Raw genomic sequence first — 11,934 nt, 5'->3', positions numbered from 1 at the left:
AACTGGTTCGTTGACTCTTCACCTTAACCACAGCCACGTTATTAATATATATCGACTACACTGGAGGGATGAGTCATAACACAGTTTTTAGAAGTAAGTGTGAAAGCTAATTGAGTGCGATGATGTTTCAAACATGTAAGCAAGTTGTTTTTTGTTGACAGTTTTTAGTTACTGTCAACAAATTTTGTTTAAATGCCCACTGTCCCTGGAAGTTTAAATGTACTCGCAGCAGAGATGAAGGTCATTAATTTGGAGCCGTACCTTTTACTAAGATGAATATCAAAGAGTTTGTAAAAAACAAGAATTTGTTGCACATGTTTGAATTGATCAAATTTCTCCATGTATTCCAGTTAACAATTGGTTAGACTACATGTAGCCATCAACAGGCCTCTGGTGTGATTCTGGCTGGGATTTTGATCAGTGTTCATGCTAGGGCCAAAGTAGCCACTTCAGGTCACAAATATTAATAAATGATATTTATTTCATCACATGCAATTTTTATGTGCACTGCTTAAAAAACTGCACTATAGTTTGCACACCTTATTTGGCCTATTAAATCTGGTTTAAAATCTGTGGTGAATCTGCATGAGGGCAATACCCAAAAATCTATGCGAAACCTTTAGTTTTAGGGTGAATTTGTTTGAAACCTTTTTATACAAAAAGGTTTATATAAAACCTTTTTAGTCCACTTTCATCAGACTCTGGTTCGTAAGCCTAGTCGGTTCTGTTCATTTGAGAAGGTGTTGGCTTGGTAAAAACCAGCCGAATTGAGCAGGGCACTGTAGGAAGGCAGTGGCCTGGCTAGGAAGATGTGAACGCGTAATCAAACTCCAACATGGGCCAGAAAAGTGAACTCTGGTCCGCCTAAAAACCCAGGTCTCTGATTGGTTAAAGCAAACTCTAGTTCAGGTCTGATGTATTCAAGCGGATTGTTAACTGCTCCAAAAGCAGTTAACAAGGAAGTGGACTACAACGCAGGGCATTCTGGGTAAATGCAACCAACACAAATGCGAGAGGCTTTTTATCTTTTTGCAGAAGATAAAAATTTTAAATCCTAAAACCTCTAAAATCTTACACCACTCCATTTTTATTTATATTTTGTGAAGAAGGAAGTTGCTCAGTGTCTTCAGAGGTTTTTGTATCGTTTCCTTCCGTCAGCCACAGGCTAGGGGGGCACAGGTTTTTAATAGGGTTTAGTTTGTTTAACACAGTGCTGTGTCAAAGTGAACTGCGTCAGCTGAAAATGTAACAAATGCAACTCTGGTCCCCAATCGAACCTAGTGTACCAAACTATCAGGTGTGAAAACACGCTAAATTACCAAAACGTTTTCAGCTGGGAAATACGATTAAGTCCTCAAAACAACAATAAACCTGCATATGTTTTATACTGTCATATTTTGTTGGCCAATCGTTGTGATTTGTACCTTGCCGGTGCAGAGCATTCGTTGTTTTGTAAGCTTCCATGTACTTTCAGTTATCAGCGTCACTGTTTCCTCTCCTATGTTAAGTTGTTGCTGTCAACACACACACCTGCATCTTCACACACATACATAATGCTCTGTATGAATGCTGAAACTGAGGAAAGAGACTGAAAGTGCATCATCTTTTAGCAATTTCCATGACTTTCCACAGACACGTAAAACAGCAGGATTGTAAAACATTGATTGTGTTTTACAGGTTTTAGTTCTTGAAAACAGTGTAGTTTGTTCTTAGAAATGGACTCAACAGTAAACTTCTACCCCATAGGGGAGAAAAAAAGGGCCGTTTTTTGGGTGAGGCTGTTTAAAAAAAAAAAAACAAGTATTAAAATAGCAGTCCTGTTTTGCATCACATCTTTAAGGTTACACTTTTACAGCTGATGTAGACTTCTATTTTTGTAGCAAAGTGGTTCTACATGTCAATGTAGCATCAGGTGCACTGATGACATCCCTAATTTATGGGAAAAATATCAACAGGGTGGGTGCCAGAATTTTACTATATATATATATATATATATAGTAAAATCTGTATTTATATGGATTTTCTCGTATAAATATGGTAAAATTCTGGCAACCACAGCTGCCGGTATTTTACTATAAATTAGAGATGTTTTTGTTTTGTTTTTTTACAGTGTGGTTTCAGAGAGTTACTGTGTTCCATAAAAACATGCAGAAAACAACACAGCAATGTACTGATGTTAGAAAATATAATTTGTACTTTTGAATACTTAAGTATTTTTTCTCGGCTGCTATAACTTGAGTTTAATCTTGACGTTGAATATTTTGTCCACCAGTAATTATACTAACTGCCTGTGCAGATGTGAATGCCATTTCAGCATGCAGTGAATGCAAAGTACAGATATAAAAAAATTACATTTGTACTCAAAAGGAAGGAAGATTTTATTAAAACAAAAAATTCTTAAAAAGCAGAATTACATTAACGCTCTAGCTGAAATGTTGCTTTTGACAGCTACTCAAAATATTTCTCACAAAGCCAGGCTGAAACTGAAACCTCAGAAAAGAAGGTGAATTTCATGACACGTTAAAGCTCATGAGCAAACCTGATACTTGGTTGCCCAGAAATGCAAAACACACCAGTGAAAGCGTTCAATATGAGTGGGCCGTTTAGCTGGAACCGGGAGAGAGAGCTACAGAAAGTAAATGTTTTTTTTTTATATATTTTACCACACAAGACAAAAATACTTTAAAAATGCCTGTTCCCTTAGTGGAAGCAGTAGTACAATAAACGGTTTTTAAGTGTTTTTGTGGATTCTTTGTCGATTTGCATGTGGTGGACTTTAACATACTTTAAGAAATCTTTCTGTTACTTTTGTCAGCTCACAACTACAAACCGTACTAATATGATTCTCAGTGACTCATCTCAAAACATCAATATGCTAATGTGCAGTTCCAAAGAAAGCGACTTGTCAAGAAAAATCCCAAAAAACATGCAGGACCAAGGTGAAGGTTTAGTGACGGCTGCAGATGCATGTATTGAGTTAGACATGTTTTATGTGACTAGTTATGGTGACATTTCATTACATCATTGTGGTAATTTTCCTAACCCGTGATTGGAGCTTCAAGCAGAAGTTATTTTTGTTTTATATCACAAATTGTTTGTATTTTTATCGTTTGTTTTTGACATTTTAAATGCAGTTCTATTTTTCTCCTTTAAAACTAGGCTCTTTCAGAGCTCAGGCTGAAATGAAATCATCCTGTTTGATTAAGAAAACCAGCTACATGCTTATAGAAACTCAGTTTCTGAAAAAAATAAAGGTTTTTCCAACTCAGAGTTTTGCTAGATTTTTAAGAAAGTATTAAAAATGTAGTTTGTTCCTTATTCAGGCCTCAACATGTATTAGTCAATATAGATTAGAGAAATTTAGATGAGTTTTTTTTATTGCATTTCTCCTTTAAAATTGTCTCCAAATACAGTGGGTACCAAAAGTATTCATACCCCTTGAACTTTTCCATATGTTGTCACATTATAACCACAAACATAAATATATTTCATTGATATTTAATGTGAAAGACCAACACATAATGGCATATAATTGTGAAGTTGAAAGAAAATTATGCATGATTCAAATCAAATCATGAAAAGTGCGGTGTGCAGAAGTATTCAGCTGCCTTTTCAATTGTGTTCGGAAAATGTGTTATAGTTGCACCACTGGACTGCAGATGCAGAGAGCTGGTAGAGACAAACCTTCTGGCAAAAAGTGGCTCCACAAAGTATTGATTCAACAGGGCTGAATGATGTTGCACAACATGCTTTTCTGTTTTTCAGTGGTAAAAATCCTAATTTTGAATCATACATCATTTTCTTGCTACTTCACAATGTGTACCACTTTGTGTCGGGCTTTCACATTAAATTCTGATTAAATATGTTCATACTGGTGGTTTAATGTGGCAAAATATGGGAAAGTTTAAAAGGGTATGAATACTTTTGAAAGCCAGTGCATGTGTGAAAACCTGACGACTTGCCTTCACCTCATATTAGCTTTCCTGTTGGGTTTGATTTTGCATAACCTACTTAGTTTTTCACAGTCAGTATGTTGTTTTCTTACAAATACATACTTTTTTTTTTTTTTTTGGCATTATGACTGCTCTGTTCACATCACCCTATCACTATTATCCGTCTTTTGCAAGAATAACCCTGTAAAACTGAATAATCATCTGCTGATGTGTGCTTGGCTGTTGTCATTCAGGAAATCCTTTTAACACATTAACAAAAAGTTTAACTAGCTTATCTGTTTCGGAAAATCTACAGGGTTTGGTTTTTGATATAGTGATAGAGTAAAATCAGAAAAAAGTTTTTCACACCTAATCTTCCCAACAGATAAGACAAATTATGCTTCATTACCAGGAAATGTCACCACAGGAGGCGGCTTTTCAGTCATTGATCTGAACCCACCCATTTATATATTTATCTGAAGGCATTTTGCATGTGTGAAAACTAAACGTCACCTCAGAATGTGACGAAGCACTTCCTTTCTTTTTTTTTCTGATTTCTTCTAAAACTGCGGCATATCTCACTGGTTTTCCTTCTCGTCTCTAAACATCGTCTGGTTTTGATTTCTGTTAAGAATCCTTTTGCTGTCGTCGTACTTGCTGCTCGTTTCTGCTGTCATTTTCCCCGGCACGTTTTCTGAATTCGTGGTGAAAAATTACACACGATGGGCAGGATGCGGTGCAATAAGCACATCTGCAACAACGATTTGATTCTTTACATCTACCACGCCTGGAGCTAACTTTATTTTATATTTTCACATGTTCACATTCACTGCTTTACTGCCACAGTTACTAATCAGATACATTTTGGAAATCTCTCTGAAAAATATACCTAGGATATTATTGTGACTGCAGATTGAACTTTTTCCACATCATTTTTATGCTTTTAATAGAAAATATGATTTTTGTTGTTGTAGGTTTCATGGTTTTTGGTCAAAACTCTCCATTGGGCTCGTCTTCAAGCAAAACAAGTGTCTGACTCTGTCAAAATGTCTTCAGGAAATGTTTTTGTTTCATTGATAACATCAAAATAATCATATTCAGCCGGTAAAATTAGTATTGAGCATGTCACGGTGAATTTGAGGCATCACTGTTTGAAAAGTCAAATGGTTAAAAGTAAAACCAGGGAGAAATAAGCCTTTTCTCTGCTAAAAAGAGAGTTATAGTTAAAAGATTTCACTCTGGAAATATTTTTTTTAAATCCATTCAAGTCTAAGTAAAAAAAAGCAAGACAAAACACAGAACTGTTTTCATTTTAATATGTGTATTAAAATGTATTTTATCCACATTTACATTTACTGCTTATTTGTTGTACATTTCTTAGAAGGAAAATATTTGGAGAAAAATTCAGAAATTTCAAATTTTGCTTACTGACATACAAATGCCAGTATACTATGAGATAGTAAAATAAAAGTAAAACATGATAGCAAGGTAAGTTTTCTACATTTAACAATAAAAAGAAATGATATAAACAAACTGTTTACTAGTAGGCATAACAGTCATTTCAAAAGTGGCACAACTACTCCGCCATGTTTGGAAATAAATAAGGTCAAGTATTGGAAAATATATTAGCTGCCAATATGTCATCTGATCAGTGTGGGTGTCATTATCAGAGGGAACTATTTCCATCATCTTTACCAAACTCAGATCTTAAGTAAATAGTTTATATATATATAAAGCCTCATGAATGTTCAAAAATATTTTGTCACTGATCGATACATCATGAAGCTGCCATACACATGTGAAACAGAGACATTGTTGCATGCAGAAATTATGCTATTAAATGTTGCTTAGATAAACAAGCAAGCAGGGCATCCTCAAAATATAACATTTTACTCACATTAGATCATATATAGCAGAAATGCATTTTTATTCATTTTGACAAAAATAAAAAAAAAGCAAGAAAGAAAGAACAAAAGAAAAGGGATCACCTGAAAAAGTTACAATATTCTTTGTTAAAAGAAAAAAAATCTATAAAAATATGCTATTCAAAACTACACAATAGAGTTGCTGTAATAAAAATAAATTTGTGAGTTGTGTAAAGGCAAATTAACCTCATCATGGGCGGTTCTAGATGGGGGAATAAGGGGACCAGAGCCCCAGCAGAACTGAACCTGGTCCTCCACTATGACCGCTGTACTGAAGATATAGTAGTAAATTAATATCTTTTAATGAATTGCACAGAAACCATAACTGATCCATAATTGATAAATTTCAGGGGTTTTTTTTACCTTCACAGTTTCACTTTAACAATGAATTAAACATTAAGATGTTGCACTTTTGGCTTTAGCCATACTGTGATAAGATCACAGCTTTCATTTGCTAGTCTGCAGTATGTAACTTTTATAAAAAAAAAGAAAAGTTTTTTCCCAAATTTGTAAAAACTGTTACTATGTGGTGATAGTATAGTATGACACACATAATCTGTGAAAAGATAAATTCTTAATTATCTGAAAAAATGCACTGCTCTTTGTGTAAACCAACCAATCAGAGCCAGGAGAAGGGTCCTAGCGCTGTCAATCAGTCTCATGATATGTGCTAATGGTGGAGAAACATCTTATCGTAACATGAAAACTGTTTATCCGCCATCATCGGTGGCTATGCTAACTAGCCCTAACATTCTGTTATCGGGAAGAGTCTCTAACAGAGGAGGTAGGTTTGACCACTGATTATCTGTTTTATATCATATTGTCATAACATAGCAACAGTTTTAGCAAACGTGTAAAAAATACTTTTCAAAAGTGATGTTCTGTGGCTTTAATGTAAAAATATTGTGTACCCATAATAACATAGTTTCTTCAGGCGCACAGCAAGGCAGTATCCATGGTTACAAGGAAATGCTCTTTTTTTAAGGTTCTGTTGGCTCTAGTGGCCTCTGTTTGAAAGTAGCTCGACAGGAAAGAGGGTAATGAGAGAGGGAAGACATGCAGCAAACATCGTCAGGCCAGGAATCAAACCTGCAACAAAGGCCTCAATACGTGGGTTGTGCTTTGCCCCTGCGCTACCACAGCACCCTAAGGAAAGGCATTTTTCATACAAATAGCATGTAGGTTATGTCTCATGTTGTGCCTCGTATCTCAGACTGATAAATAAGCTGGAATAAAAACGGAGAAAATACATTCATTAAGAGCACCGCCCTCTGTTGGAACGATGAGTGCTGTCCGACTGCGACATAAGGCCTGCTGTCTGTTATCAGCTCTCTCTCTGCTTCACCGGCATGTAGCCATCGCTACAGGGCTGCCTCAGCATGCTACCTGACAGAGCAATCTGCTTCAGGATGTCGTTACCGTGGAGAGGCGGTAAAAACGAACTCAGAGTGGTGCTTAAAGGCTGCTGTGGTAGGGCCCCTGGAGGATGATGTGGGGAAAGGAAGCGGGTTGTTTCGGAGGGTTTGTCTTCGTCCTTTGTGCTGTCTTGCTGTTCCTCGTTCTCTTTTGCTGTCGTGCAAACGCCTGAATCCTGGCACGGAGGCACGGGGCTTTCAGGTTGCACCCTTGGGATTTGTTTGTAATCTAAACAAGTCTGGATAGAGTTTTTGCCCAAGACGTTCCCACTGCTACCAAACAACATCTGGAAATCTATTTTTTTCGCGTTCCCTCCCTCCCCTTCCTCGTCCTCCTGTTTTCCTTCCTTCGTCCCTTCGTCGTGTCCGTCGGCTGTATTGATACTGTCTGCTTCCATGCTCTCCTGACTGACTTCCTCACAGCTGCACATCCCCGAATCTACACTGTTTAGCCTGAACCTCTCGGCCTGCTGCAGCAGTTGCTGCTTTTCTACCTTCTCGTAGTCTGAAATGATCACTGCCTTCTGTTTATCATCACCCATAAAAAGCAACTTGACCATTTCCAGTTCTTTTTTCACCGTGGCTTCGCTTTCCTTTTCAGAGTCCTGTTCTTCACCTCGGCCACCGGCTGGTTTGTAAGGGGCGTCGGGCGCGCAGGGCTGCAGCTTCTTACCGGGTGCGCAATCAGAAGAGCAGAGCTCAGAGTAACTGGGGTTGGAGAAGCTGGAGCAGCTGGAGTCGCAGCTGTTGCTTTCTGGCATAATTTTTATTTCTGGTCTACAGAACTTCATGGCGTCCACGGTGGAGGTTACTTCATAGGAGACAATATCCACTGAGCTCAAGAAAGACTGAACATGTTCCCCGGTGAAGTGGGAGCTTAGCCACATCTGCAGAAAAAACAAATGAAGATGGGGAGAATTTAATGGATGGAACCAAAAAAAGCAGATGTTTTATATGAGTTTAAATGTCGCTAAGCTCTATGTTGGAGCACGGTTGCCACTAAATACGTCTTGTAATAACTTGAACCGCACACTACCCAGTGATGTTGCTGTGGTTTTATTTTTTCACTCTTTCCTCAGGTCTAGAGGCAGACTTCTAGGACGTTGTATTGCGGTTCCATCATGGCAGAAGCCATGCTCCATTTGTGAGAGTAAATGTGGTGGATTTTTTATTTTTTTTTTTTTACATTTTCTCTTCCACTCGACTCTTCATTAATATGGGCAGGTAAAGAGCAAGGAGGACTGTGGGCTGAAATCACTTTTATTTAATAGAAACATTTACAGCACCTGGAACATAACCCACCTTCACTTTTTGAAATAGTCCAAAAATAATATTTCAATAATAAATTGTTGAGATTTTAATTTTATGGTATAACTACCTCGGTTATGGAGAGTAAAACTTGACAACATTCTGTAGTAAATTTTAGTTTAGTTGTCACTGCTGTACAATCACTCTGTCTTCCTATGGTACCATCTCCATTTTCTGTTTGATCTTTTTGTTGTGAAACTCTGATGATAAGTTTATAGGAAGTTTATGTGAAAGTAAATAGGATATGTAATCGCTCAGATGTTTGTTTGTTTTTTCATTTTCCTGCTCTTTTTCCTTGACTGATGTCTTAAATGTTAAACACTTTGTAAGCTTTCCCATTTCAGTATTGTGTCACAAATATCTAATCTTTTAAGGATTTGTTTTAACAGCAATTACGTGAAAGTATTGAGATAAACAACCAGAAAAAAAACTAAAAGCTCACTTGGACTGCAGATTTTTCAGGCTTTGAAGAAAGAGTAACTTCTTGACCTTTTGAGTTCAGAGAAAACCAGTCCTGTGCCAAAACATAAGGTGGGTTAGCATAAAAATTATATTTTAAAACATTGCTTTGCAAGATTTTTCATAAATTAAGTATTGCTTTAAGAGCATTCCACTAAATTAACAACAAAAACAGAATTAAGAGAAATAAATTTGATTACCTGGAAAATTTCAGATTTCCCAGGGTCCGGTATGGGTTCGCCTTTAAAGCTTTTCACTACGTAGATCCTGAAACAATTAAAAACGCCATCATAAACCAAAGCCAAAGATGGCTGACACCCAACTGGGGTCAAACTCTCAACATAACACATCACAAATCTAACAAAACTGTTTTTGGAAAATGGTCTTAGTTTCTCACAGTTGTTTTTTGCGTGTACAGAGGCCTACGCCGGCGAGGAAAAGACTCGCCACTGCCACGATCAAAAACCCCCTGGTGGTGGGAAAATCCACAAACGACTCTGAAAAACACAGAAGGTCACATTAGTTGAGAAACATTACTGACAGAGTTGGTACTGCTGTAGAGATTCTGTAAAGTGTGTTGTGTTTGGGAGGGATGCACCGGTTTATGTTAAATTTTAGAAAGTTGATCTGCAACATTCCTGTTTTCCATTGTTATTGTTATCAAAATTGGTTCAACAAAACCTTTGTTCAGGTTTGCTAAAATTTTACCTGGGGTTTTTCCCACTTCTGACACCCATGAACTCGTCGGGCTCCAGTCACTCCAGGTTCCCGAAAGATTTGATTCTTCAAAGAACACGCGAACACGAGCTTCATAAGTCTCATCTTTTATGAACCAACTGGAATCCAGCTGAGCGATCCTGTTCATATTACAACTGGGTTCCAGCTGAGTGTTGCAGATAATTTTACAATTGACGATTTTATTCCGAATGGGGAGATCCTGTGAAGAAAAAACAGATGGTACACACAGTCAGCAGGCTGGTAGTTTCTCAATCTCTCATTGGAATAATCTACGGTTGAGACCCAGCATACTTCATCTGAGGTTGCTGAATCGTTTTTCATTAGCCACTTTTACATCGACAATATAATTGAGCAATTTGACATTTTGGAAATTAATTCACTTAATGCAAACATGCTAATTTAGAAAAAAAATCTGTTATTTTATAAAAAGTTTTGGTGCTAGGAAGAGGTAGTTTTTCAGCCGTACCGAAGTTGGTTTATTTTGCAAAACTGCATTGGAAATGTTTTTTTTTTTTTTTTTTTTTTTTGCAGTGCAGGGGTCATGTGATCGTGTTGGCACTGGTGCAAACCATGAAGAAGACGATATGAAGTAGTTTGATGATCATGTCGCAGTCTGTTTTTATTTTAATGACTTATTCCATGAACAGAGTCACGTGTGATTTTAATTGTATTTCTTATGTAATGGACACATGGCAAATGTGAAGTTGTGTTTTTTCGACATTAGTGGAACATTGACAATGTTTTGCGCACATTTATAATGGAAGCGCAACTATTGATGTAGATGCATCACAAAAATTTGCATCATTCTCATCAGTAGAATACAGCAATTTTGTTGGTTCGGGCCAGCAGAGCTCTGTGCGGTGGTGTGCTGTATTATTGGTCAGAAGTGTGTTACCTTGTGTCATGTGGAAATGCGCCCACATGACACAAGGTAACATGTGTCATGTGGACTAGTTGAAGTGCAAGCTTCAACTAGTCCGCTTGCACTATCCGGTTTTTGTATCCGTAACAGACATAGATACTTTTGAGGAACAGTTTGTCCGAATTCAAACGGTCTGCAACCGCGCGGTTGCGCCCGTTGACCAGGTGAAGTATGTGGCAGCCTTTATTATAATATATTAAAATATTTACTTACAGTCCATGACTCATCCTTTTGCTTCCACTGTAGGTCAAATTGGAAATACTTAATTCTACTGCCGCTTTCAACTTGATAGGTCCAAGTCACAGTGGTCTGGTTTACATTAGGTTGTCCTGGTGGGTTCAACTTTACTGCAAAATCCAACATTCAGATGTTAGCTGTCAGATAATGCACAAATAGGTTACACAGTTCCTAGCAAAAATACTTTTACTCCTCATTGAACTTTTACAGATTTGTCACATTACAACCGAAAACTCCAAATCATCTTATTGGGTTTTTAAATTATGAGAGTTTCTTTACTACATGGCTATTAGAAAAACAAAATGATAGCTACCTATGAATGGTGGCTCTAACAGTTCCTCTGTACAAAATGTCTACAATGAAATGTCTTCCAGGATTGATTTTTTATCATTTTGTGTTAATTAGTTGCAAACTATGTGCTTTGTGTTTTTTACACGGGACACCTATGTTTTTTGTTTGCTTGTTTCAATAAACATGGAAATGACTTTTGACTGTAAAACTTAGGTGATTTTTACAAAGACTTACTGAGAACAGCTGTATTTTTTAAAATAAATGTTCAGCAGTTTAGCTACATTTACACCTACAGATGCGTCCTTTTGAAGCTCGGACTTGTTAAAAACAACCAGACTTTTTGTACCTGTTGACTCTGTGTTTTTGTTTTTAATGATGTAAAGCACTTTGAAATGCCTTGCTGCTGAAATGTGCAATACAAATAAAATTTGATTGATTGATGCTTTTGGCAGCAGCACCTTTAACCAGACTAAGCTAAAGCTGTGATTTCAGCTAGTGCGTGTTAAAAACACACAAGCAATCAATGGGGTTACGATTGAAGAACGCTTCTGAAAAGGATTAACCTTTCATACAATCATAAAAGTTTCATACTTTTATTATTGTCACTTTAGATTTTCAACCCGCAACTGAAAATTGCCCCCCCCCCCCCCCCCCCCCCCCCCCCCACCCACCATAAAACGCGAAGTAACAAAAATAATCAACCTTGT

General features: G+C 37.2%; 1 protein-coding gene across 2 annotated transcripts in view; it reads right to left on the bottom strand.

Annotated features, from left to right (window-relative positions):
• Nucleotides 1-7,180: 7,180 nt before the first annotated feature.
• The window catches only part of LOC106936838 (interleukin-2 receptor subunit beta-like), a 30,711-nt gene continuing 25,957 nt past the window's right edge, over nt 7,181-11,934 (bottom strand). For both annotated transcript variants that reach the window (XM_015018074.1, XM_015018065.1), the window contains exons 7-12: nt 10,913-11,046; nt 9,748-9,976; nt 9,437-9,536; nt 9,240-9,306; nt 9,023-9,094; nt 7,181-8,159 (exon numbers count right to left, since the gene is read on the bottom strand). In XM_015018074.1, the coding sequence (XP_014873560.1) occupies nt 7,182-8,159; nt 9,023-9,094; nt 9,240-9,306; nt 9,437-9,536; nt 9,748-9,976; nt 10,913-11,046 (1,580 nt within the window). In that variant the 3' untranslated portion in view covers nt 7,181. The remainder of the gene's footprint in view (nt 8,160-9,022; nt 9,095-9,239; nt 9,307-9,436; nt 9,537-9,747; nt 9,977-10,912; nt 11,047-11,934) is intronic.

This window comes from Poecilia latipinna, unplaced genomic scaffold (genome assembly GCF_001443285.1).
Source record: "Poecilia latipinna isolate Pla-1442-1.1 unplaced genomic scaffold, P_latipinna-1.0 Scaffold77, whole genome shotgun sequence".
Taxonomy (NCBI): domain Eukaryota; kingdom Metazoa; phylum Chordata; class Actinopteri; order Cyprinodontiformes; family Poeciliidae; genus Poecilia; species Poecilia latipinna.
The sequence above is the reverse complement of the archived record's forward strand: the minus strand, read 5'-3'. Positions and strand labels throughout refer to the sequence as shown.